The 27,304-nt window shown below is 50.2% G+C and overlaps 1 protein-coding gene across 1 annotated transcript in view; it reads right to left on the bottom strand.

The window, feature by feature from the left end:
* The window catches only part of SCARA5 (scavenger receptor class A member 5), a 134,575-nt gene extending 115,574 nt beyond the window's left edge, over nt 1-19,001 (bottom strand). The window contains exons 1-2 of the mRNA XM_027549047.1: nt 18,647-19,001; nt 14,464-14,584 (exon numbers count right to left, since the gene is read on the bottom strand). Of these exons, the coding sequence (XP_027404848.1) occupies nt 14,464-14,578 (115 nt within the window). The 5' untranslated portion in view covers nt 14,579-14,584; nt 18,647-19,001. The remainder of the gene's footprint in view (nt 1-14,463; nt 14,585-18,646) is intronic.
* Between the last annotated feature and the right edge of the window lie 8,303 nt (nt 19,002-27,304).

Below are 27,304 nucleotides of genomic sequence, written 5' to 3'. Positions count from 1 at the left end.
CTGTTTCTGACTTGACTCTGTATAACAAGATATAGGTTCATCCCTCTCACTAGAATTGACTCAGACGTATAATGTTTTATGGCTGAGTAATATTCAGAAAACTAAGATCATGGCATCTGGTCCCATCACTTCATGGGAAATAGATGGGGAAACAGTGGAAACAGTGTCAGACTATTTTGGGGGGCTCCAAAATCACTGCAGATGGTGACTGCAGCCATGAAATCAAAAGACGATTACTCCTTGGAAGGAAAGTTATGACCAACCTAGATAGCATATTCAAAAGCAGAGACATTACTTTGCCAACAAAGGTCCATCTAGTCAAGGCTATGGTTTTTCCAGTGGTCATGTATGGATGTGAGAGTTGGACTGTGAAGAAAGCTGAGGGCTGAAGAATTGATGCTTTTGAACTGTGGTCTTGGAGAAGACCCTTGAGAGTCCCTTGGACCACAAGGAGATCCAACCAGTCCAATCTAAAGGAGATCAGTCTTGGATGTTCATTGGAATCACTGATGCTAAAGCTGAAACTCCAGTACTTTGGCCACCTCATGCGAGAGCTGACTCATTGGAAAAGACCCTGATGCTGGGAGGGATTGGGGGCAGGAGGAGAAGGGGACGACAGAGGATGAGATGGGTGGATGGCATCACTCACTCAATGGACTTGAGTCTGAGTGAACTCCGGGAGTTGGTGATAGACAGGGAGGCCTGGCGTGCTGCGATTCATGGGGTCGCAAAGAGTCGGACACGACTGAGCGACTGAACTGAACTGAACTGAATTGAATATTCCATTATATACATGTTCCACAGCTTCTTTATCCATCCCTCTGTCGATGGACATGTAGGTGCTTGGGGATCTGGTTTTAAAGACAGGAAGCCTAAGGCCACAGCCCATATCACCTGTATGGAATTGAACTGGAACCATCTCTGAGGCCTCCAGGCTCGAAGCATCCCCGCTCTGGCCTCCGCACAGGAAGCAGTAGAGACTGGGCCACTGAAGGAAGTTTATTGGGTCTGAGCAAAGATGACTGTCCTCAGACCCACTGAACCTTTGCCCCCTGGTAAGGGCTGGAACCAACGGTTGTCATGTATAGAGCTTCACTGGCAGATGGCCAATGATCAGATAGCCAATAATGGGAACAGAATCACACTCATCAATCAATGAATGAAAACACAGATTTGTCCTAAGTCAGCTCCGAGACGGCAGGGTCTGTGAGATCCCTGATTCATCTCTGGATCCCCCAGGTCCTGGCATGTAGTAGATACTCAATCAACATTTGTTGGCTGTGCATAGATAAGAGAGTCTAGTAAACGAACACAGATACACTGGGCCCTCCAAGCCATTGTTTAGGCTTTTGCAATAACCATGTATTCAGGGACTTCCCTGGTGGTCGAGTGCTTAAGACTTCACCTTCCAATGCAGGGATGTGGGTTCGATCCCTGGTAGGGGAACTAACAGTTCACATGCCAAGGGGCATGTGCCACAACTAAGACCCAACACAGCCAACTTAAAAACAAACAAAATTAAATTAAAAATGTGTCTTCTAGTTTCTGTGTTTGATACTTTGACATCTTGGGGCCTTGGGATAAGAAACAGCTTCCTCTCTGCACACAATTCATCTTTGTATCCAGGTATTGTGCTGTTTCTTTTATTTTTCACTGTATTTTTAATTGTTGTTGTTCAGTCACTCAGTTGTGTCCAACTCTTCTGCGACCCCATGGACTGTAGCCTGCCAGGCTCCTCTGTCCATGGAATTCTCCAGGTAAGAATACTGGAATGGGTTGCCATTCCCTTCTCCGGGGGATCTTCCCAAACCAGGGATTGAACCTAGGTCTCCTGCATTGCAGGCAGATTCTTTACCATCTGAAACACCAAGGAAGCCCCCTAGGGTCTAAACTATCCAGAAATAACTTTGGGCTTTGAAAACTTAACCAGAACAACCATTTTTATATTCCTGATCACAAAACAAAATGCCTTTAGCAGGAAGGCCATTCACAGAGGGCAGGGAAAGGACATACCCCATAAGCTGAGGTTCCTGGAAGGCTGGTTTTTCTTCCACCCCCTGGCGTGACAGTGTCCTTTTCACCTTTAGCCTGTCAGCATCCTTCAGAGGCCCCCATCCCCAGCCCCATAAACCTACACACAAAAGGCAGCTCCCCTTGGATGTCCTGGAAATGCTTAGAATACTTCAGATGTCACATTTACATTTTAATAGCCGCCCTTAGGGTTGGGACATCATCTTTCATCCAGGTTTGGACATCGGGAAGGACTTCATCCTTCCAGCTCCAGAAGGAAGGAGTGAATTCGTACATCTGGCAGAGTACACTGAGGTCAGAAAAGGGCCAGAGAACTAAGATGCCAAGATAGAACTTATCTGGCAAAGGGACAAGATCAAGCTCACTGTTACTTGTAGACAAACTATAAGATCATTTTCCGAGATGCTGTTCACGGTGAACAGTGCTCCAGGGAACTCTGCTCAGTCTGATGTGGCAGACTGGATGGGAGGGGAGTTTCGGGGAGAATGGATATGTTCTTCCTCGTTCATTTGAAACTGTCACAACGTTGTTTGTTAAAAACTGACTATTTCATGCTCAATCATTTAGTTATGTCTGACTCTGCAATCCTATGGTCTGTAGCCCACCAGGCTCCTCCATCCATGGAATTTTCCAGGCAAGAATACTGGAGTGGGTTGCCATGGTCTCCTCCAAGGGATCTTCCAGACCCAGGGATTGAACGCGCATCTTCTGCATTGTCAGGCAGATGCTTCATCACTGAGCTACCCGCTATACCCCAATGCAAAATAAAAGTTTGAAAAATAAAAAAAGTGAAGAGTGCTGAATGAATCAACATATGAGGAGAGCAGGGCAAGCGGAAACCAAAGGGTTCCTGCAAGCTGCAGACAGGAAGCTTGCCTGGTCTCCCCTTACGCTCAGTATTCTCTTCAGTCTGCACCTCACGACCTGACTGCTGCCCTCTGCCCCCTGTCCCTGGCACTGTCTATCTTCCAACTCCCTCCTCCACTGGTTGGATTCCCTGTGCTCCCCAAGGTGACCACGGATGATGGAAACTAACCTGCACTGAGTGCCAGGAGAGGAGACCCGAGCTGATGTAGGAAATAGAAGGGCTCCAGGTTAGACATTTACAACTGGCCTCCTGTTTGCATTTCATGGGGAAGGAAGAAGTGATCTTCAGGCTGGATACTTAACAACTGTCAGCATTTCTTGAGCTGGGTGGGCTCCAGTTAAGGCATTTACAATCAGCCTCCTGTTTGCCCTCCGAAATGGAAGTAACAACAGAAACAGGGTAGATAGCCAGGCTTTGTCTCTTGTAAACACGTTGAGGTGACAGTCATGGCAAAAGTCAAGGTAATAGTCGTGGCAGGGACAAAGAGCGGCAAAACCCTGAGTGAGTAAAGGATTAAAGGATTTTTTGCTCCCTCCTCTTTTGGGAGAAGGGAGACAGTATACTTGTGCAGAAAGGCTCCTTGTGGGTCAACAGTCAAGGGATAACACCAGGTCATAATGAGTCTTACTCCTCTTAGAAGCCTTCACTTCGAGATGCATCTTGCCTGAGGGGTATGTGTGCACCCAGGGAGTGTCCTAGGGTAGGTCAGGTGTGGAAAAAGAAGCCAGATAATCGGCCTAAAGGAAGACAAAGACCCGGAAGAATTGCCCTGTATAAATGACTTAACTGCCTCCTTACTGGGCTCCTTCTCACCAGGGGGACCCCCACACCCTTTCTCTCTCCGAGTGCATCTCTGCCTTGCTTCTTGCCTCTTAACTAAACAAGCCATTGTCCTATGTTCTCTCCCACTTGCTGGTGTGCTATGTCTCTAATAATAAACTTCATACCTGCATTTACAGTTTCTAGAGCTTCTCAGGTGGTGCCAGTGGTAAAGAACCTGCCTGCCAATGCAGGCGATGTAAGAGACGTGGGTTCGATTCCTGGGTGGGGAAGATTCCCTGGAGGAGGCTGGCAACCTACTCCAATATTCTTGCCTGGAGAATCCCACGGACAGAGGAGCCTGGTGGGCCACAGTCCACAGGGTGGTAAAGAGTCAGACACGACTGAGCAACTTAGCAGGCAGGCAGGTTACAGTTTCTGCCTCCAGGATAAATGCATTTTTCACTGGTGGCAAAGATCCAGGAAAAACAGCTTCTAGCCTCTAGTCCTTGCTAATCTGATGGCTAGAATTCCTGGTTTCCATCCAGGCTACCCAGGTTCAATTCCCAGGAAGAGAAATTAATATCTTGCTTCACGCTACCACTCACTGTTGCATCTCCGAGATTAGAGCCAGCCCCGTCCCTGGAGCTGCCTCTCTCTCTTATTTTTAATTGGAATACAATTGCTTTACAATGTTGGGTTTGTTTCTGCTGTACAACAAAGTGCATCAGTTATATGTATATATACATATATCCCCTCCCTGTTGAGTCTCCCTCCCACCCACCCCCATCCCACTGCTCTAGGACATCATAGAGCATCGAGCTGAGCTCCCTGTGCTATACAGCAGGTTCCCACTAGCTATCTATTTTACACATGATAGCATACGTATTAGGGGCTTCCCTGGTGGCTCAGACAGTAAAAAATTTGCCTGCAGATGGGAGACCTAGGTTTGATTCCTGGGTCGGGAAGATCCCCTGGAGAAGGGAATGGCAACCCACTCCAGCATTCTTGCCTGGAGAATTCCAAGTGTATATATTAATGTCAATGCTACTATCTCAATCTCTCCCACCCTCTCCATAAGTCCATTCTCTACGTCTGTGTCTCTATTCCTGCCCTGCAAATAAATTCAACTTTACCATTTTTCTGGATTTCACATATATGGGTTAATATACGATATTTGTCTTTCTGACTTATTTCACTCTGTGTGATAGACTCTTTTAACAAGATTTCCTAAAGACAGGGTTTCTTCTGCCCGCTGTGAACATCTTGGTTATCCTGACTTGAACTCAACCTCAAGCCAGATAACTGGAAGTGGGAAGGCATCAGGGAGCAGGTGGGCTTCAGGACGCCAAGCAGAAGGCTGGGACCATCACAGGTCCCCACCAGCTCTGTGGCTGGATCTTAGGTTAGCCAGCATATGTGTCTGCAGGGCAGGGTCCCCGCCAACCCTACCTCTTTGGGCCCCCTCGTCATGGCTGGATTTATGTCTTCCCAATCCTCCTGCTGAACTCTGCATGGGCAGGTTGGACTCCAGAAGCCCCAGGAGATGGTGTAGTGAAGAGGGAGGGAGGGGCATTTTTCTGACCTAATATCCATAGAGGTTACTGTCCCAGGCTTCCCGCCAAAGCCACTTAAGACTCCGTCCTTATGCTCTTGTCCAAACCTATTTGGGTTTATATCTATTTCTTGCCAGCGGCACCTTTTAGAATAATTCATCCCATCTGTCTCCTGCATCACAGCCATTTATTCCCACGGCCCTGCCCTAGCTATGTCATAACCCAGGACAGCTCCACCTCTGAAACTCCCAAGAATCCGCTCAGAGCCCTTCACCACAAGCAGCCTGGTTCTTAAATGCACAGGGTCTCTGACTCCTGGAACTGCAGTGAACCAGGTGAGCTGTGCTGAGGGGCAGGATTTTAAGGATCAGGCAGCTGTGGACTGGAATCCAGGCTTTGCCTCTGACTAGCTGGGTGACTTTGGGCAATTAACTTCATCTAAGACGTCATCTTTTTATTGACAAACTGGGACTAATAATACAACCTGAGGTTTAATGCAGACGGTGTATTGAAGCCCCAGGCACAGTGCCTGCCTGTGCCACGAGGACTAATAATACAACCTGAGGTTTAATGCAGACGGTGTATCGAAGCCGCAGGCACAGTGCCTGCCTGTGCCACGAGCTCCATCAAGGGGAGCCATTGCACTGGGGTAGTTTGCACATATCACACTGCATCATCACTTCTACTGGACCCTGCCATCCTCCCATCACCTGCCCTGGCCTCCCCCCATCTCCCTGCCTCCACAAAGGCCAAAATGATCTCCAGGGCTCCTGGTGCTCCAGGACAAGACCCCTCCCTCCCCCGGCCCACACACCAGGGAGGGGGTGCTGGAGTTCTAGGACTCTGCACTCCTGCCAAGACCCCCATCACCAACATTCAGCTTTGCCAGCAGCTCTGCCACAAGACCAGCATCCCAGCCTTGGTCCTGGCTTCTACCAGCTCCATGAAGCCCCAGGGCTCCCCATCACCCACTGTAATCCCCAGGCAGCCCTGTTTATCCTCCTTAACATCTCCCTCCCAGTCTGCTGAAAACTTCCCACTATGGCCCCAGACCTCACAGCCAGTCATCTGAAAAATTCCTGATTCCCCCAACCTCTGCTTGGAAGATTTTTTTTTTTTTTTCCTTGTTTCAACTGAAACCTGCTTCTCTTAAGTGTAGATTTCTGTTTCCTATGCTCATGCAACCAACCTAAAGGTGCAGGGGGTGTTTTTCTTTGCTCCTCATTGTTACTTCCAGAACCTTCTCTCTCTTCTTCCTAAAAGCCCCAGCTTCCACATCACACAACTGTACACTTTTTCCTCATTGCTAAAGCACACTGCTCCCCTACCCCTCTCTGCAATCACTGTTGCTGTCTCTCAACCTCCACTTCTGACTCTTTCTCTTCTGATGTCACATCTTTTCTGACCCACTTGAAATGTGGCCAAAGATAAGACAGGCTTGGAATGCAAAAATGCACACTGGATTTTGAAGGCTCAGCCTGAGTAAGAAGATACAAATATCTCCATCACTTTTACACTGATTACAAATCAAAATGATAATATTTTGAATGTGTGCTGCGTGCTAAGTTGTTTCAGTCATGTCTGACTCTTTGCAGTCCTATGGACCTAACCCACTAGGCTCCTCTGTCCATGGGATTCTTCAGGCAAGAATACTGGAGTGGGTTGCCATGCCTTCCTCCGGGAGATCTTCCCAACCCAGGGATTGAACCCATGTCTCTTACATGTCCTGCATTGGCAGGCAGGTTCTTTACCACTAACACCACCTGAGAAGCCCAACCAACTATTTTGAATATATTGGGTTAAATTAAATATGTTCCTGTATTTAAATTTTTTTCAGATGTATCTTTTTGTGTGGGTACTAGAAAATTTAGAATCGCTCATGTGGCTCACACTAGACTCTGATTGGCTCTACCAATAAGCGAGGCCCTTTCTTAATCCCGACTTCACACATCCCAAGTGAGAGCTGCCCCTCCCGTCTTCCCGGTGCTCTCCATCCCCTCAGGCTTCCCTGATCTCACCAGGACCTACTAACCGTGAACCCTACTGCCTTTCCAAAACTGCTCCTGTCTACACCTCCACACTCCTATGTCACAGGAGAACTTCCTCTCTCCCCTAGGTAGACTGTGAAATTCTCCCCTCTAACTGCACTTCCATTAGAGAATGAATCACACTGTGAGGCAGGGTCTGTCAGCAGTCAGTGCGTTTCCGTCTTGGCAGGCGAATTCTTCTGGGGACTTTGAGCCCCTTGAAGGCAGGACCCAAGATCTTTCACTTCTGTTTGCATCAGCAGCACTATAAAACCCTGTCCTCTTTGGATGATTTAAGTCCCAGTTCCTTATGTCTTAAACTCAACTCTCTCAGCCCTCCTTTATCCTGGTGCTTCTGCGCTTGGTGAACAAAGATGTGGTTGGCCATTCAGCAAGTAAAGATACCTTCTATGGGCAAGACACAGCGCTGGGTACTGGGACATTTGGATGAGTCCAAGGCATGCAGTGCCAGCCAGAGGGAACGTACCCACAGTTCAGCATGACTGTGGATGGACAGGCTGACAGGGGCCAGGGAGGCCAGGTCGATGGCCCGGGAAAGACATGCAGAAAAGCCAGGAGGCATCCATCACACTGCTTGTTATCTGACACCAGGAATCAACCCCAGATAAACCTAGAACGAGGAAGAGAGGAAGCTCTCTGTCCTGAAGACTGAAAATAGAGCATGAGGAGGAACTGGAGCGCCTTGGGTGGGCCTCAGGGTGGACCCAGGCAGACAGAAAGGCTGCGACAACACTCGATCTAAGTTCTAATAGTTAGGAGCACTCAGCATACACCAGGCACTGCAAGGACTAAATGTGGGATAACTCATGTCTCTTGGCAAGAACCCTGAGTCTTGAGCCATTATTATTCTATTGTACAGAGGAGAGGGAGCTAAGAACTCAAACAGGGTTGCATGCTGTGTGCTCAGTCGTGTCCAACTCTTTGCAACCCCATGGACTGTAGCCCACCAGGCTCCTCTGTCTATGGAATTCTCCAGGCAAGAATACTACAGTGAGTTGCCATGTCCTCCTCCAGGGGATCTTCCTGTCCTAGGGATCGAACCCACGTCTCCTGCACCTCCCGCCTTGGGAGGTGAATTCTTTACTCCTGAGATACATGGGAAGCCCCCGAACAGGATTACACAGGCTGCAAGTGTCAGAGCCTGACATGGAGCCCAGTCCATGGGACTCCAGGGCCAGTGCTTCTTGCCGCCCTGCAAGGCCATCCCTGTAATGGATGAGGCAGACTACTATGGATGTTAGAGATGTTATATGTGCCCCCAGGTACCCAGGGCGAGCAAGGCCGTGGGTCTGAAGCAAAGCCAGCTTCCACCAGCGACCATGAAACACACCCCTAACTCTTCCGGTAGGCAACCTCAGGGACCTAGTGACTCTGACAGAGGTGGGGAGTGGACAGACACAGACTTGCCACAGAACCAGCTGCCCTGGGGACCCAGAATATTCCTTACAGATTCTACTATTTGGAGAATAGGACTAAAAGAAATTGCTCGGTTTCCTTGAGTATCTAGGCTTCATGGGGAAGCCCACTACCCAAACGCTGCTTTCTTTAAGAAAAGGGAGGAACCAACCTTAAAACACTGTTTGGGCCGGGGGTCTCTGAGAAGTGGCATGGGTGCTTCCTGGGAGACCCTGGGTGACAGCCGCTGCTCCTGACCTCTCTGTCTCCCCCATCCTTCTCCACTTCCCCAAGGTGTTCAGGGGACTCCCCAAAGGGCAAGGAGGTGAAGTATCTGTGTACTGAGGGTGTACTAGGTCCGAAGTGCTTCATTCAGGTTATATAACCTGATTCCTCCAAGGTCCCAAGAGCTGAGTAACATTATTCCCATTTTGCAGATGGGAACACTGAGGATGAGGGTGTCAGGACCCCAGTGAGGCAGACAGCCCGCTCAAATCAGAGAATGTCACAGGATTTTAAAAAGGGAATATGTGCAAAGGTGTAGCCAAGGGTGTGAGACGCCCACAAGAGCCAGAGTGGTGTCCTCAGGCTTATGTCCTGGGCTCTCAGAGCCCACCAGGGCTGCACTTTCTGGAGCCTGGAAGCAGAAAGCCACGTGGAGAGCGTGGTTACAAGGAGCTGTGAACTCAGGCGGAAGGACACAGCAGCCCAAGGTGACCCCATAGGACAGGATCTGGGAAATAAACACACCAATCTCCCATCTTCCATGCTGCGGTGGCTCCCCACAAGGCAGATAGCTGAGTGGCAGGGGGTGGACGTGGACGGGCAACGGAAGACACACTGCACAGATCCTAGGCTGGGCCAAGTTCACTCTCCAGGCTCTTGGCACCTTCCCTGGCTGTCCCTCCCTCTTGTGGAAAGAAAGGGGCCAGAGACACCCAGGATCGCACCTGCCCACCAGCCCCAGTGAGCACAGCCGGAGTCAGCGCGCACGGAGCTGAGCGCACCGCGGCACCGCACGAGTTAACATCTCTGCTCTCCGGCCTGGGTGCCGGATTCTCCAACCTGTGGAGGGGGCGGGACCAAGATAGCTGGGGGCCTCCCTGGAAATCCACTCCCACCCTTGGGCGGCTGCCTGCCAGCCCTCAGCTACGCCGTATGAACTGAGGAGGGTTGATGGCTGAGAAAGTAGACGTGGGGGTTCCCCGAGGAGAATAATGTAATTTTATGGGGCAGGGACGCAGGAACAGGGAGTTCGGACCCTACATTCAGCAAGCGGCCTGGCTGCAGGCGTCGCATGTGTAACTCATTACCTCCGCGGGCCGCCCATTTGCAGCCGGTGGATGATGCTCGGAGCGTGGTGGAGGGCCCGAGGCCGCGGGGTGAGCATGACTGCAATATTTTTCTGACACTAACACCTCTCATTGGCCCTTGGAGAGGGCCGTGGAGGAGCCAGGCCCTGCCAAACATCACCCACGCCCAGCCCTCCGCCTACTGGCGCCAGACAGGAGAGGCTTCAGGGGTTCAGGCGGGAAGAGAAAGGCTGGACCATGGAGGTAAGCGAGGAGGGGGCAGGCACAGAGGGAGCTGGGGGAGGAGGGGTCGAGGCCCAGACAGCCTCTCTTTGGGTTTCTCCTCCGTGGGAGGCGTCAGTGGGCACCAAGGTCAGAGAGGGTTTGGCTGGAAGACCTTGGAGGTCACGTTCTGCCGTGAGCCTGCCCATGAATTCCAACCACACAGGTGAGGTTCCCCACTGGAGACCCAGAGGTGATGAGGCCCCTGCCCTGGGCGCGTTCCTGTCCACAGTGGGGCTCAGACACAGGGAGGAGGCAGGTGGGGTCCTAAGAGGGGGCCCGGCCAAGGGGTGCAGAGGATGGAGAGGTCCCAAAGGTGTCACCCTGGAGCTGAGGGTGAAAGGGAGAGAGCCTGGAAGGATGTGGGAGGCACCACGCCAGAGAGGGTCATGGCGGGGATGGGGAGCTGCAGCCTGAATAGCCCCTCAGCTTCCTTCTCACCTGGCCTGTGAACAGAAGGAAAGGGGTGGAGGCAGGGTAGGAGGAAAAGACAGATGGACAAAAAGGTAAAGGAGGAGAGGGGGGAGGGGTTTCCAGTGCCTGAAAATAAGGCATGTACAGCCTAACACTTTAAAGTCCCTCCTGCGTTAAAGCCCGAGTCCTACACAGAAGACGGGGGTTCAATCCCTGGGTTGGGAAGATCTCCTGGAGGAGGACATGGCAACCCACTCCAGTATTCTTGCCTGGAACATCCCCATGGCCAGGAGACCCTGGCGGGCTACAGTCCATGGGGTCGCAGAGACACACACACTACCTCAATATCTAGGCTGCAGTTTTTCAGCTTTGCTTCCGCTGATCCTAAGATGCCTGGGGCCCAGTGGAGGCACTGCCTCTCTTCCCACCTCCCTGTTTTCAGGGGGAAAATACAGGGAGGGACTTGGAGTCCCAGCAACTCTGCTTTCATTTACTCAAAGCCTGGGGGGGCGGGCTGGTCCTCACCTCTGTCCACCTCTCTCTGCCCCTGTCAGCCCCACCCCTTCCTCCCTCTCCAGAGATGAGGGACAAAGAAGCCAAGTGCTGGGGAAAAAGAACAAATCTGGCTTGAATTTCCCCAAGTCAGAGCTCACCATTTTCCTCTTAGAAATGACAGGGAAGGGGAAATCCAAGAAACCCAGGAGCTTTTAGGTGGCTGTTTCATCTCAGTACTCCAGTCCTCACGCCCCCACCCCATGTCTGGTAAGGAATGAGTGTGCAGGAGAGCCAGACAATGTGCAAATCAGGTTTAGAACTGATTTGTTCTGCCTCCTTTAGATTCCAAGGATCCCTGTCTTTGTTCATCCATGTGCTCAGTCACTCAGTCGTGTCCAACTCTTTGCAACCCCATGGACTGTAGCCCGCCAGGCTCCTCTGTGGAATATTCCAGGCAACTGGAGCTGGTTGCCATTTCCTTCTCCAGGGGATCTTCCCAGTCCAGCAATTGAACCTGGGTCTCCCACACTGCAGGCAGATTCTTCACCATCCGAGGTATCAAGGAAGCCCCAAATGGCCTTTTAAATCCCAGGTTCGGTAAAGGGGGGGTACAAAGAGGTCAAGAGAAGGAGAAATGATGACCCAACAGCAGCCCCCCAGGCCTCTTCCCACCCCAGGGTCTCCCTGCCATGACTTTCCCCACTGGTGCCCAATACTGGCCCTCACGGTCCTACAATTACCCCTCTGAGCTGTACCCCAGTTCTTTCTTGCCAAACCAGGCCTATTGATGGGCTGGTGGGGAGAGAGGGCAGTTGAAGGATATAAAAGCCACCTTGACCTTTGTGGATGTGATGATGGGGAACAGCTGAGCACTGACTAGTGAATCAACACCCCAGGGTCCTTCATCTCTTCCCAGGAGTCATTAACTTGAGAGAAACACTGGCCCATCTCAGTGCAGCTCAGCTGGTAATATTTTTCCCATCTACCTCTTCTCTTATAAAATGATATTCAGTCTTTAAGGCCTTTACCAGAAGGTGTTCATCCTTCTTGACTTTAATAATCACATATTTTTACCTCCTTTACATGGTGGGTAACTGTCTCCATGCCAGTCGCTTCCACTGGGATCAGAAGCCCTTGGAAGGCAAGAATGGTTTAATTTCTCTCTGGAGCATCTCTGGCATCTAACCCATAGCTTGACACATTGTGGGTCCTCAAAATGTGTCTGTTAACTGGAATCCAGAGAAACAGTTCTGATGGTGGGAAGTTTACTAGGGCAGGTGTGTGCGTGCTAAGTCACTTCAGTTGTGCCCAACTCTTTGAGACCCCATGGACTGTAGCCCACCAGGCTCCTCTGTCCTTGGGATTCTCCAGGCAAGAATACAGGGGTGGGTTGCCATGCCCTCCTCCAGGGGATCTTCCCGACCAAGGGATCAAACCGGAGTGTCTTATGTCTCCTGCATTGGCAAATGGATTCTTTACCACTAGCACCACCTGGAAAGGAGCCCAGATCTCCTCTCCCCTCTCCCTGCTGAGACAATCCCCAGTCCTGCCTGAGCCACCCATCTTCCCTCCCTGCTCTCAGCACCTGGTGGGAGGAAAGATGGGGCTGAATGAGGAGTCATTTCTAATTTTGAGGAATTTCAAGACAAAGGCAGCTGGCAGAGTGGAGCACAGTGAAACATAGTGCTTGAGAGAAAGTTTGAATGAAGGCATCTGGAATGGTTGATTTTATGTCAACTTGGTTGGCTGTGGGGTACCCAGATTAAACATTCTGGGTGTCTCTGAGGGTGTTTCTGGATGAGATTAGCTTTTGAATTGGTGGAATCAGAACAGACTGTTCTCCCCAGTGTGGGTGGGAGGGTCTGAATACAACAAAAGATGGCAGGATTTGCTTTTTACTTTCCGTCTGCTTGCTGGAGCTGGGACATAGCATCTCATCCTCTCTGGCCCTCAGATTGTGACTGACACCATTGGTTTCTCTGATTTCAGGCCTGACTCAGACTAAACTACACCACTGGCTTTCCTGGGTCTCTAGCCTACAGAGGGAAGATCATGGGACTTCCCATCCTCCATAGCCAGGTGAGTCAATTCCTCATAATCGGTCTCTTCATAAGTGTAGACATCATACTGGTTCTGTTTCCCTGGAGAAGCCTAACTAAGATAGCCAATCTCCATCTCATTGATCACAAAGCTTCACAAAACTCTCACGTGAGTTTCCTTCAGTTCATCTTTGAAGTGAGGATGAAGCTCTCTTCTCCTATACTAACTGCAAAGAGGAGTGTGTTCATGCAGGCAACAAGCATTTATTAAGCACCTATTCAGTGTGGAGCAACTTCACTTTCACTTTTCACTTTAATGCATTGGAGAAGGAAATGGCAGCCCACTCCAGTGTTCTTGCCTGGAGAATCCCAGGGACGGGGAAGCCTGGTTGGCTGCTGTCTATGGGGTCGCACAGGGTCGGACACGACTGAAGCGACTTAGCAGCAGTAGCAGCAGCAGTGTGGAGCTCTGTGTTGGATGCAGAGGAGTCAGCTCTTTGCAAGATGCTCTGAGCTCCTCAGGAGGAAACTGCATCCATTTGCTCCAGGGTTTTAGCCCCCAGAGATGCAGCGCAGTGCACTGAGAGGGGGTCCCTTTCTGCACCAGGACCTGGGCCTTAGTCTCGGGGGAGGATGAGCACCCTGGAGAGATGCAGCCCTCCTTGCAAAAGCCCTGGGAAGCGAATTGAAGATCTGTCACCTGAAAGGGTCTGAGCTTCTTGGTTCAGTTGCCTTTTGCATGACCCCAGCCTCACTGAAGAGGAGAGGATGGCAGAGAGGCAAAAGGACTGGACTAGGAGTGAGGAGACTCAGTGCTGGGGCTGCTCTGTGACCGATGGGCTGCGTGATTGTTGTCATTTAGTTGCTCAGTCACGTCAGACTCTTTGTGACCCTGTGGACTGTAGCCCACCAGGCTCCTCTGACCATGGGGACTCTCCAGGCAAGAATACTGGAGTGAGTTGCCAATCCCTTCTCCAGGGGATCTTCCTGGCCCAGGGATCAAACTCGGGTCTCCTACATTGGTAGGAGGGTTCTTTAACACTGGGCCACCAGGGAAGCCCGAGCTGTGTGACGCCTAATGCTTTTCTCAGAGTCCACTAGCTCATCTGTGAAATGGGTCTCATTTTGTGGTCACATAGGTGTGTTGAGACACATGAATGAGGAAAGACCTTTCCGAGCATGAAGTTCGACCTATGCAGTATTAGGCGGCGGTGTGGGGTGGGGTGGGAGGGTGGGGGCGGGCAGGGCTGACCTCACAGCCAAGACCGAGCCCACGGCACTCACCATCTTCACACAGGTTCAGCTTGGACAAGCTCCTGCCATCAAAGGGTTCCTCAAAGATGGAGCTGGAGTCACGGTCGCTCACGGTGGCGTGCAGGTACATGGCTTTGTTCTCCATCACGTCCTGCAGCAGGAGAGGAGAGGGCAGATATAGGGGAGAGAGAATAAGCTGTAGTTGGAGATGGAAATGAATCTGTAGAGCAAGGCATCACCGTGATGACCCTGAGCCTGAACACAGGGACCCTTCCTCATCGGCAGGCATCAGCCACCAGGATCCGAATCCCCTCCTCAACTTCCTTGGCTTGGAGCGGTCACAGTCCTGACCTTTCTGACCAGGCATCTAGACCATGGGATCTATCCTCTCCCTCTCATAGCTCTGGTGGGGCTGGATCCCTGAGCTGGTGGGGTCCATGGCACCGAGAGCCGTGCCAAGTGGGGCCAGGAAGAGCCAAACCTCCTGACCCAAACAGAATCCTCTCCAAGCTTCTGGAGTCCTGGGCATGGCAGGGAGACTGGGGTTTCTGCTCTGTGTTGGAAATGGGGGGAAGCTAGGCATGAAACAGAGTACAGAGACCACCAACCAACACAGCTAAAACCAGAACTGTTCCCAAACTTGGCTGGGATGGCATGGTCAAAGGAGCTGGATTCAGAGGGCCACAGGCAGGATTGGCCCCCGTGGGAGCCTGGGGAGCAGGTGGGGTCCCCTAGACACCAAGGCCTGGGCAGCCCTAGACCAGGAGAGGGCTCTGGTGTCCGGGTGGTCTCCTGGGTGGCTGGGGCTTTGAGTCGACCCCGTGGAACTCCAGGAATGCCCCCTCGACACGGGGAAGTGCCACACTATTTGAAATGACCCAGCCCCGTTTACACAAGCAAGCACCACACGATCCCATTTTGCAATATCTATACATTCCAGAGTGCACGACGGGAGATTATATGCGGAGATGCTCTGGGTTTCTCCGGGGGAGATGTGTTGCAGGAATCTGGTGGGGCTTGTGGGGATTTGCGTTTAGTTTTGTTCTCTGTATTTTGGGAGTTTTCTACGATATGTTTGCGTTCTTTGTATAATCAGAAGAATTCATTTGTGGGGCTGGATCACAAAGTGTTTATTTACATAGAATACTGGATATCCTTTTCCTGCATAGACGCTCAGTGATTTCACAAATGCCTCTGCTTTCAGCTCATTTCCAGTCATTCGTTTACGTCGACTTTCGGTTCTGGTGCTCTTTCTGTAGGTCGTTATTGTTTAGTCACCAAGTTGGGTCCAGCTGTTTGCAGCCCCATGGACTGTAGCCCACTAGGTTTACCTGTCCATGGAATTCTCCAGGCAAGAATACCAGAGCAGGCAGCCATGCCCTTCTCCAGGGGATCTTCCCAACCCAGGGATCAAACCCAGGTCTCCTGCACTGCAGGCAGATTCTTTACCACTGAGCCACCAGGAAAGCCCATAGCTATGTGGATATTGAAGCAAAAAAAAAAAAAAAAATCCACTTTTAAACAGTGAATTCTTTGGAAGATAAATGCCCTGGGACGATGGGGGGGTCCTTGGCCCAGCATGGAGTCAACCCTGAGGACCAGAGAGCCGGCTGGGAGAGGGGGTAGGGCCTGGCAGGTGGCCGGAAGGGGACACCGGCCACTGACTGAAGGGAAGAGGCAACCCCCATTCCAGTAAACGGGGACAGTGAAGGAAGAGGTTGGCTGGATCCCTCTGCCAGACGCAGCAAACACAAATCCCCTATTTTCGTGACCTGACCTTTCTTTTCAGGGACCTATGACCTCGGGGTCATAGGAGGAGGGCTAAGAGGGCAGAGCCTACAGTGGCCATCCACCTGTCTTTCCACTGGCCCTGGAGGGACGATGGGGTGTCTGCTTTTGACCTCCAGTGATGAGAAGCCACATGCCTTGCACACGTGTACACACATATGCCTGTATGCACAGGCCCACTCAGGGTGTTCCTAGACCCTGCGGGCCTTTCCTCCAGCCTCTGGGAGGAAGGGGTGGAGGGGGGCCCACAGCCCTGCCAGCATCTCTCCTCCCTGCCCCCTGGGGTTCCTGGAGCCCTGCACCCAGCTTCTCCTGGGCTGCAATTATGTCCAGTTTTCGAGTCTCTAATGCCGGCCATCCGTCCAAGTCCTCCACCCAGGGAGGGCCTCGAGGTGGGGCCCCAGGCGGCTCCACTGCTGCTAAGCTATAGAGGACACGCCTTCATTTCACGAGCGCTCTGTGCGGCACCCCACCCTCTGGCCTCAGTCCTGGGGAGCGACGAAGCAGGAGGCCAGTGTCTCCTCTGGGAGGGGGAACCCTCTTTCTGCCAAAGGCAACAGCAGCTGCCACCCAGAGCCTGTGGGGGCACCGAGTGCCAGGGGAGGAGGTGCAGAGCTGGGGTTGCTCCAGTTTCCCCATCTGCCTTTCCGCCTTCTCTATCTGCCCATCAGCTCCTGGACCAGAGCTGGAAGGCGGGGCCCCTTATCTGGAATGTGTCTGTCGGGCGGCCCCTCCCAGCCCCCTCTCCACACCCCTCAGCTGGTGGAGCTGCAGCCTGGGGGCGGGGGAGAGGGAGAGGGGCCAGATGTGAGTGCGCACTGAGATGAGAAGTGCTCAGCCGACTCTGCTAATGTTTGTTACTGGAGAATGAAACCTAAGAGCTTTCTGTCTGCCCCAGGTTTTATTTGGGGCTGTTTTTCTTTCTTGGGGAATGGGGGGCAGGAATTTAGACCTTCCAGTCATTGGTTGTATAGCCTTTGGGCCAAGTCTGAGCAACTGACTGCCAAGTGTGGTGATGATAGAGCAATGCCTCCACCCCCCACCCCTGGAGCATGTGTGTGTGTTCGTCCCACACTGTACAGATCGTACGCCATCAGGAGCTCCCCACCTCCCAGGGGCACTGCAAGGGGGCAGGTGGCATTGGTCCGTTGTTCCCATTCTAAAGATAAGCCAAGTGAAGCCCAGAGGAGCAGGAACCGAAGACTGTCAGAGAGGAGGAGTTCCAGCATTTAACCCCACCCAGGGCACTGGCTCCGCACGAGGCTTCTCTGGCCAGGATGCATGTGTCGGTCCCTTTCGGTGGCCACCTTTCAGTCCCACGGTGATGCAGGGAAGAGGGCCAGGTGGGGACCCTGGAGCTAAGAGAGCTGGAAGGGAGGGGGCCAGTGCCATGGAAACCTGGGCAGGGAGTAGACACCAAAGTAACCTGTGGGGAGTGGGGGCTCAGAGGGCATGGGTCCCAAGCTGGCGCCACATCTTATCCCCGGGGAGCTTGGTCCGTCAGCTAACACATCCAGCCTCTGCCTTTGCGATAGGGAGGACACACCTCCCAACCACCCGGTCTCTGTGAGTCTCATGTGGAACAGGGCATGTGGGAGGGCTGTATGGATGGGGCAGGTAGGAAGATGGTGGTGGAGCCTGGTGACCACCCACAGCCCCCCAGCATCTTCTGATCCTGCCACACAGCCTGGTACAGGGGTCCACGGGTTCCCTTGACCTCCCTCCCACCTAGTAGTCCCAGAAACAATGCCATTTGGACCCCTTTGCGAAAGCAATGGTGAATGCAGACAAGACCTGAGAGCCGCACCTTAATTCTCAAAGCCCCCCTCCAGGCAGCAGCAGGACTCAATTCTTCCTGCAGAGGGGTGGCCCCATCCTTGCTGGATTCCAGCATTTAACACTACAGGGCTCGTAACTCCTCAAAATCAGATAGGGACCACTGTGAACAAGGTCCTCTCTGGAGAGAGAATTGCTAAGGAGGTTTTGAGCCCTTTCCTCCTCTAACTGTACTCAGTTCATCTGAAGCATCACTCAGAACTAGAGAGGTGCAGATGGTTTATAAATAAGCTCTGCCTTCCTATGTTCCACCGCTGGGCACACCCACAGGCACACACATGCACACACATTCACCACACATGTGGAGAGACTGTCACCTGTACCATCTGCTCCCTGAAGAGGCTCTGGAGCTCTGACACAACTCAGGCAGAGTTGCCACTAAAGCGATCACTTTCTCTGGCTCCCAAATACCCACACTCACCAGCCCAGACAGATGGATGAAAACCTGGCAGATCCCCCAGGCTGACAGTTACAACCTCCCCTCCCAGGACCTGCACCTCCACGCGATGCCCAAACCTGTGCCCTGTGTCCTCCGGCTGCCTTTAAGAAGCCATGCCCAGGTGCTAGGACAGTCAGTGCCCAGACTCACCTGAGTGCCCCCAGTGAAGCTGCAGAACCTGTCCCCTCAGTTCCTGGCATTTGCCATGGTGGCTGGAGAGCTGGCCACTGTCCCCACCCCGAGACCCAGGCAGCCCCTCAGAGCTTGTCCCCACAGCCAGCCGAATCCAGACGGAGTCATAGAGACTGCACGGTGCCCAGGGTCTCGGGGGTCACTTCTCCAGGAGGATCAGATCAGGAGGCAAGACTCAACCTTGTGACCAAGTGGGAGTCCCTGTCTTGGTGTCTGGCCTCGTTCAGCCTCGGGCAGCGCTCGAGATGTTCTGTGGAGGCACCAGCGGCTCCGCTAGTACTGACTGAGCCGTGAACTGCAGCTGCACTGGCCGCAAGGCTTTATAAAGTTCTTGGAGCAACTGCGAGGCTCCCTTGGGGCCTAGAACGCATCCTCCCTCTAGTGGCCAATCTCAGCATTACAGCTTCACACAGGAATGCCTGCTGCGTCCAAAGGAGTCTTGATCTTGGGACTCCGCCCTTCTGTTCTGAAGGCTCTGCTCGAGATACTTTTTGGAAAGCTTCTAACGAAATGGCAGCTAGACCTGGCTTAAGAGCTGCGCAAGGAACCCAGCCTTGTAAATTTATTTATATGACAGGATTGGCATTGCTCTGTTCATTCACCAAACTTGGGGTAGAATTACTGCTTTCTGTGTTTTCTTAGAGCCATATCTACCCGTAAAGGACACAGACTGCCCACACCAGGGAGATTCAGAAGAGGACTCTGAGGGTGCTGAAGGAACTTCCCAAAGTCAGGTTCAATGCAATTCATCAAGGAAGCCAGGATTTCTGGAGCACTGACATTGTACAAGGGTGAGGCTACAGGGGTGAGTGAGAGGAGGCTGCTGTCCTTAGGGGGTCGCAACCCAGGCTGAGAGGCAGGCTTGGACACAAATAACTGTGACACTAGCGGTAAAGAACCTAGGAGACATAAGAGACACAGGCTTGGTCCCTGGGTTGGGAAGGTCCCCTGCGGGAGGAAATGGCAACCCACTCTAGTATTCTTGCCTGGAGAATCCCATGGACAGAGGAGCCTGGCAGGCTACAGTCCATGGAGTCACAAAGAGTGGGACACAACTGAGCGTCTGACCACACACCTGTAGACCTCAGCATAGCTATGTTTAATGTGTAAAAACAGGCGCTCTCACCAAAATGTTGAAGGGGTGATTACCTTCATTCAGGTTGAGATGGTGATGGGAGAAGCATCAGAGAAATTCTAAAAACAATCTGAACCATGGTCCATGGTCAGTTTGTATGTATGCCCTCCCACCCCAGAGACAGAGCGCTGAAGGTCACATTCATGAACATATGCCCGTTTATTGGTTACAAATTCAGCCTTAGCACTGGAGGGTCTGACCTCGTACCTGAGAACAGTCTGCCAGGGCTCAGCTCTACCCCCCATCCCACGCAGCCACCAAACCACAGCTGAGTCACAGAAGTCTTAGTCACTGTTAGTGACCCCGGGAGGGAGCTACAGTGTAGGGCTCCGAGGCTCTGTTTTACTGGAAAAAGCAGTAATTATATCGTAATGGTGATGATAATTATAATTGGAGGATAAGGAAGAGGGAGGAGGGGAGAGGATGGGGAGAAAGAGGAGGAGGCGAAAGGGAAAGAAGTGAGAGAAAAACATTTCATCATATGTTCCCTGTGCCAGGCAATTCCAAGTGCTTTTCACATATTAACTCATTTAACCTTGATGACAACCCTGTCAGGTAGGCACTGCTGTTGCTGGTGGTTTAGCCACTGAGTCATGTCCGATGCTTGCAATCCCATGGATGTAGCCCACCAGGTTCCTCTCTCCATGGAATTTTCCAGGCAAGAATACTGGATTGCCATTTCCAGTGGGTTGCCATTTCCTTCTCCAGGGAATCTTCCCCTCTGCAGGGATCAAACCAGCATCACTTGCATTGCAGGCAGATTCTTTACCAGTAAGACACCAGGGAAGCCCAGGCACTGCTATTATTCCCATTTTATAGAGACAGAGGAAATAGGTGATTTGTCCAAAGTCAAGCAGCCTGCAAGTGCCAGAGCTTGATTCTACTCCAGGCAGTGTGACTGTAGAGTCTGTGCCCCCAACCACTCCCCTAACTGCCTCTGATGAAAAAGAGTGTTTCAGTCACCAATCAAGTCACCAGTGTTCCTAGGAACATCATTTTAAAATAGCAGGAAATGTGCTTAAAGTGTCATCTCCGAGCATCTTATTGCAGAGAATGTATGTATTAGCAATAAATGCAGTGATTGGTGAGACCCTGGTGATGTCCTACTTTATGTGAAATAAAGCATTTTTTATTTTTACTGAAGTATAGTTTATTTACACTGTTTCAGGTGTACAGCAAAATGATTCATTTATACATATATATATTCTTTTAGAATCATTTCCATTATACATTATAAGATACTGAATATAGTTCCCTGTGCTATACAATAGATCCTTGTTGTTTATCTATTTTATATATATAGTATGTATTTGCTAGTCCCAAATTCCCGATTTATCCCTTCCCTACTCCCTTTCCCTTTGACAACCATAAATTTGTTTTCTCTGCCTGTGAATCTATTTCTACTTCAAAAATAAGTCCATTTGTATCATATTTTATATTCCACACGTAAATGACATCATATGGTATTTGTCTTTCTCTTTCTGACTTCACTTAGTATAATAATCTCTGCTGCTGCTGCTGCTAAGTCGCTTCAGTCGTGTCCGACTCCATGTGACCTCATAGACGGTAGCCCACCAGGCTCCCCCGTCCCTGGGATTCTCTAGGCAAGAACACTGGAGTGGGTTGCCATTTCCTTCTCCAATGCGTGAAAGTGAAAAGTGAAAGTGAAGTCGCTCAGTCGTGTCCGACTCTTAGCGACCCCATGGACTGCAGCCCACCAGGCTCCTCCATTCATGGGACTTTCCAGGCAAGAGTACTGGAGTGGGGTGCCATTGCCTTCTCCAATAATAATCTCTAGGCTCATCTATGTTGCTGCAAATGGCATTATTTCATTCTTTTTTATGACTGAGTAATATTCCATCACACGCATATGTGTGTATATGTATATATATACACACACACACACACATACACACACACATATAACACTGCGTCGTCTTTATCCATTCATCTGTTGATGGACATTTCAGTGTCTTGGCTATTATAAATACTGCTGCTATGAATACTAGAGAGAATGTATCTTTTTGAATTAGAGTTTTTGTTTTTTACTGGACATATGCCCAGAAGTAGGATTGCTGGATGATATGGTAACTCTATTTTTAGTGTTTTAAGGACCTTACTGTTCTCCATAGTGGTTGCACCAATTTAACAATCCTACCAACAGTGTTCAGTTCAGTCATTCAGTTGTGTCTGATTCTTTGTGACCCCATGAATCGAAGTACACCAGGCCTCCCTGTCCATCACCAACTCCCAGAGTTCACTCAAACTCATGTCCATCGAATCGGTGATGCCATCCAGCCATCTCATCCTCTGTCGTCCCCTTCTGCTTCTGCCCCCAGTCCCTCCCAGCATCAGGGTCTTTTCCAATGAGTCAACTCTTCGCATGAGGTGGCCAAAGTACTGGAGTTTCAGCTTTAGCATCAGTGATTCCAATGAACACCCAGGACTGATCTCCTTTAGGATGAACTGGTTGGATCTCCTTGCAGTCCAAGGGACTCTCAGAAGTCTTCTCCAACACCACAGTTCAAAAGCATCAATTCTTCGGCGCTCAGCTTTCTTCACAGTCCAACTCTCACATCCATACATGACCACTGGAAAAACCATAGCCTTGACTAAATGGACCTTTGTTGGCAAAGTAATGTCTCTGCTTTTGAATATGCTATCTAGGTTGGTCATAACTTTCCTTCCAAGGAGTAAGCGTCTTTTAATTTCATGGCTGCAGTCACCATCTGCAGTGATTTTGGAGCCCAGAAAAATAAATTCTGACACTGTTTCCACTGTTTCCCCATCTATTTCCCATGAAGTGATGGGACCAGATGCCATGATCTTCGTTTTCTGAATGTTGAGCTTTAAGCCAACTTTTTCACTCTCCTCTTTCACTTTCATCAAGAGGCTTTTGAGTTCCTCTTCACTTTCTGCCATAAGGGTGGTATCATCTGCGTATCTGAGGTTATTGATATTTCTCCTGGCAATCTTGATTGCCTGTGTTTCTTCCAGCCCAGCGTGTAGGAGGATACAAAGCATTTTTCTTAACACTCCTACACTGCTGTGCCCTGGCCATAGGGAAAGGGAAGAATGGGGACGCCAGTGCAGCCCAGGCTCTTGGCTGAGCCTTCCTTTACCATTGGCAATTGATGACACAAACATGGAGTTCTCTGCAAGTGAGACCCACAAATGGATATAGAACCATTAAGCTATAAAATTGCAGGGAGAATGAAGTTTAGCCTTTTAAACTCAGCTTCAGGCAAGAGGAGGTGCCTTTCCCTTGTTTGTTTCTGATTTATTTCACTTCTTCCAGTGATAAGAGTAGTCTTTATTGTTGCCTGGAGCAGTAGTTCATTCTTTGTTTCTTCTTTTTGGCTGAGTAACTTTCCATGTTATGCACAGAGCATGATTTGTTTATCCATTCTCCTTTTGATGGGCTTTTGGGTTGTTTCTAATCTTTGTTATGAATAAAGCCACCCAAACAGCAAAGAGCTTTCAATCGTTAAGTATAGGAATGACCTGTGAGGCAAGATTTCTAGTGGGTGAGAGTCCTTCATAGGCAGCTCTTAGCTCAGATAACTTTTTGTCAGCTGAAATCAGCATGGTCCACAACACAGCTTGCTTCCATTCAATCACAGAAGGCCTTTATTTATTTTTTTTAGCAGAAGATGAGAGTTCTGGTTGCTCTTTTTTTTTTTTTGGCTGCACCAAGTCTTGGTTGCAGCATGCAAGATCTTCGATCTTCATTGCGACCTGTGGGATCTCTTAGTTGCTGCATTCAGGATCTAGTTCCCTGACCAGGGATCGAACCCCCAGGCACCCTACATGGGCAGCTCATAGTTTTAGCCACTGGACCACAAGGGAAGCCCCAAGAAGGCATTTATAATAGGGATCTCCCCACCCAGACAGTATTATGAAACTGATTTCCCTGAAGGAGAGTGGGATAAACTGAAGTAGCTGCATCTATGGATGCGGAGGCCAGTGAGGTCCATCAAGGTGCTCAAGTGCTTCCCACTTTTTTGAATGATTTCATTTGATTGTCCCAGCAACTCTCTAGGGTGGAGGTGGGGCGTTACCATCCTGTTTTCATATGGAGAAACCCAGCAATGCGGAAACTGAAGGTCATAGTGCTGGGCTCTCAGATGCAACATCCACAGCAGTCTTCTACTCTGGAGCCTCTTTGTCTGCAGAGATTCCTTCCATCCACTCAGTTATTCATTCAACAAACATCTGTTGTGTAACCTTCTTGCAGCATATCCTGAATGTTTTTACAAACATGAGTTAGACCTAGCCCCTTCCTTCAGGATCTCAGTCCAGGGGGAGAGAAGGTCTGAGAGCCAAGAATCACAGCCTGGCAACCCTCAAGGGATTCCTCATGTCTTCAGGCTAGATGAATCTCAAACCTTCACCCTCCGGCCTGACTTTGTTTCCCCCCACCCCCGCCCAAGAGATTCTTTTTTTCCCCCAACCAAAAAAAAAAAAAACTTAAAAGTTTAACATACCTAAGGAAAAATGGACGAAACATAATCCAGTTTGTACATTCTTCACAAACTGAATAGGAGCCAACACCTGAGTCAAAAGCAGAACAGACACTCCCTCAGAAGTTCCTCTCTGGCCCTCCTGGTCCCTAATCCCCCGAACACCGGTCACTACCATCCCGTATTCCATCACTATAGATGATCCTGCCGGTTCTTGAACTTCATATACATGGAGTCATTCACCGTATGTCTAGTTTCAATAGTATGTTTCAGATTGTTCCCTTTGCTGGTATTTAGCAGGAGTTCATGCATTCTCACCACTGTAGGGCCTCCACTGTGTGAATATCCTTTCTACTGTGGATGGCCATTTGGGTAAGTTCCAGGTTTTGACTAAAGAGTGCCACCATGCCCATTCACATGCATGTCTCCTGGTGAACACATGGGTGTATTTCTCTTGGGTATATACCTTGGGAAGGCGTTGCTGGGTCATCGGCTGGCCCGTGTTCAGCTTCAGTAGATGTTCCCCAGAACTTTGCAAAGTGGTTGTACCAGTTTGCCATCCTCCAGCAAAGCATGAGGGTTTTAGACGGTTCACATCCGTGCCTGTGTTAGTGACATCTGTCTTTTGTGGAGGCATCGTACTGTGTTTTGGGATTCCCTGGTGGCTCAGTTGGTAAAGAATCTGCCTGCCAATGCAAGACACGTGGGTTCAATCCCTGGGTTGGGAAGATCCCCTGGAGAAGGAAATGGCAACCCACTCTGGTATTCTTGCCTGGAGAACCCCTGTGGACAGAGAAGCCTGGTGGGCTATAGTCCATGGGGCTGCAAAGAGTCGGACACAACTGAGCAGGCACCTATGCAAACATACTGTGTTTTGTTTTTTAATTATTTATTTAGACTGTGCTAGGTCTGAGTTTTAACTTGCAGGATCTTCATTGTGGCATGCAGATTTCTTAATTGCATGCAGGCTCTAAAATAAGACCAGGGATCGAACCCAGGCCCCCTGCATTGGGAGCTTGGAGTCTTAGCCCCTGCACCATCAGTGAAGTCCCAAACTGTGGTTTTAATTTGCATTTCCCTGATGACCAGTGAAGCTGAGCTCCTGTAACCATACTTACTTAGTCTGAATTTGTTTTTTTTAACCTGGGCTCTAGGCCTGAATTCCCAGCTGTCTGTGTACCTCCATTTACACCAGCAGGTCTCTGCTTGATGGATTTGTGTTGACTGTTGTATCTGTGTGCAGTGGTTCACTCACATGTTTCCATGATGAACTCTTGCCCCCTTCCAGTCTTTTCTCAAATGTCACGCTCTCAGCAGAGCTGACCCGAAGGTTCCTGTTTAAAATCACTCTCCAGGACCTGCCTGGAGATTCTCCATACCCTTGGCCTTTTTTTTTTTTTTTCTCATTACCCCATAGACTTAATTTATGCTTGCTGATGATTATTACTGTATTGTTATGTTCTGTGGAACACCAGCCCTGTGAAGGCAGCACACTCATGCAACCAAATGCCTACACCAGCGCCTGACAAAACAGCGACGGCTGCACAGACGAGCATTGTTGTTGCAGGGAGAAGTCAATTCTGACTCTATGTTGGAACTGTTTGACTTGCTTTCCATTGCTTTTCTTGTTGTAATCACACATAGTGGGCTCCCTCAGAGAATCCTGCCCCTCTGCCTGACTGTTAAAGTGTCTTTGTTCAGAACCCTATCCACTTGTGGATGGCAGGAAGGGAGAAATTAACACACCCTCCTGCCCTAGGCTTGCCATTCTAGGAGATTGTTGGCAAGATTGATGGCCTTTTTACTTTGTTTCCTCACTACCCCCACTCCATCTCGGATCCATAAAAGAAACTGGCATCCAAACTCTGGTAAGAAGATTATTTTGAAATATCAGCCTGCCGTCTTCTTGGACAGTAGCCTTGCCTCCGTCACGGATGCTATCGTGCAGCAAGTAGAGCGAGCTTGGACTTGGTAACTGTGTAAAGATCTGGGGTTGAAAGTGTGTTCTAGGCACAAGAGACAAGTAGATTCACAGACCCCAGTATGGAGACAAAGTGGACACGCTGGAGGGGCAGACGAGGCCTGTGTGGCTGAGCACAGAGAATGCAGGAGGAACGACTTGGGTGAGTCTGAGCACAGCAGTTAAACCCAGGCCACTGCTCTTCTCATATCATCCTCTTTCTCCAGGGAGCTTAAAGGTCCCGTGTCATATATTTATGGGTTTTTTTTTTTTTTTCATATATCTTCACTGTAATTTACTACTTATTTTTTTAAATTGAAGTATAGTTGATTTACTCTAGTGTTGCGCTAGTTTCAGTGTACAGCACAGTAATCTAGTTATATATATATCTAAAGGAGGAAACAGAACAGGCTCTATCTTGAAAGCAGGACTCCATCTTGGGCCGGACTGTGGAGTTTGAGCTATATGCCCAGTATCTATGGAAACGACATATCAACTGGAAAACCAGCCCCCACCCACCCAAGGAAGAGCCCCAGGGCTCTCCATCACCTAAAGTTCAGTTCAGTTCAGTCGCTCAATCGTGTCCGACTCTTTGCGACCCCATGAATCGCAGCACGCCAGGCCTCCCTGTCCATCACCAACTCCCAGAGTTCACTCAGACTCACGTCCATCGAGTCAGTGATGCCATAGCATATTGGGCACCTACTGACCTGGGGAGTTCCTCTTTCAGTATCCTATCATTTTGCCTTTTCATACTGTTCATGGGGTTCTCAAGGCAAGAATACTGAAGTGGTTTGCCATTCCCTTCTTCAGTGGACCACATTCTGTCAGATCTCTCCACCATGACCCACCCGTCTTGGGTGGCCCCACAGGGCATGGCTTAGTTTCATTGAATTAGACAAGGCTGTGGTCCTAGTGTGATTAGATTGACTAGTTTTCTGTGATTATGGTTTCAGTGTGTCTTCCCTCTGATGCCCTCTTGCAACACCTACCGTCTTACTTGGGTTTCTCTTACCTTAGACGTGGGGTATCTCTTCACGGCTGCTCCAGCAAAGCGC

Source organism: Bos indicus x Bos taurus, chromosome 8, assembly GCF_003369695.1.
Source record: "Bos indicus x Bos taurus breed Angus x Brahman F1 hybrid chromosome 8, Bos_hybrid_MaternalHap_v2.0, whole genome shotgun sequence".
NCBI classification, from domain to species: Eukaryota; Metazoa; Chordata; class Mammalia; order Artiodactyla; family Bovidae; genus Bos; species Bos indicus x Bos taurus.
Note: the sequence above shows the minus strand (reverse complement) of the source record. Positions and strands in the feature narration are given on the sequence as shown.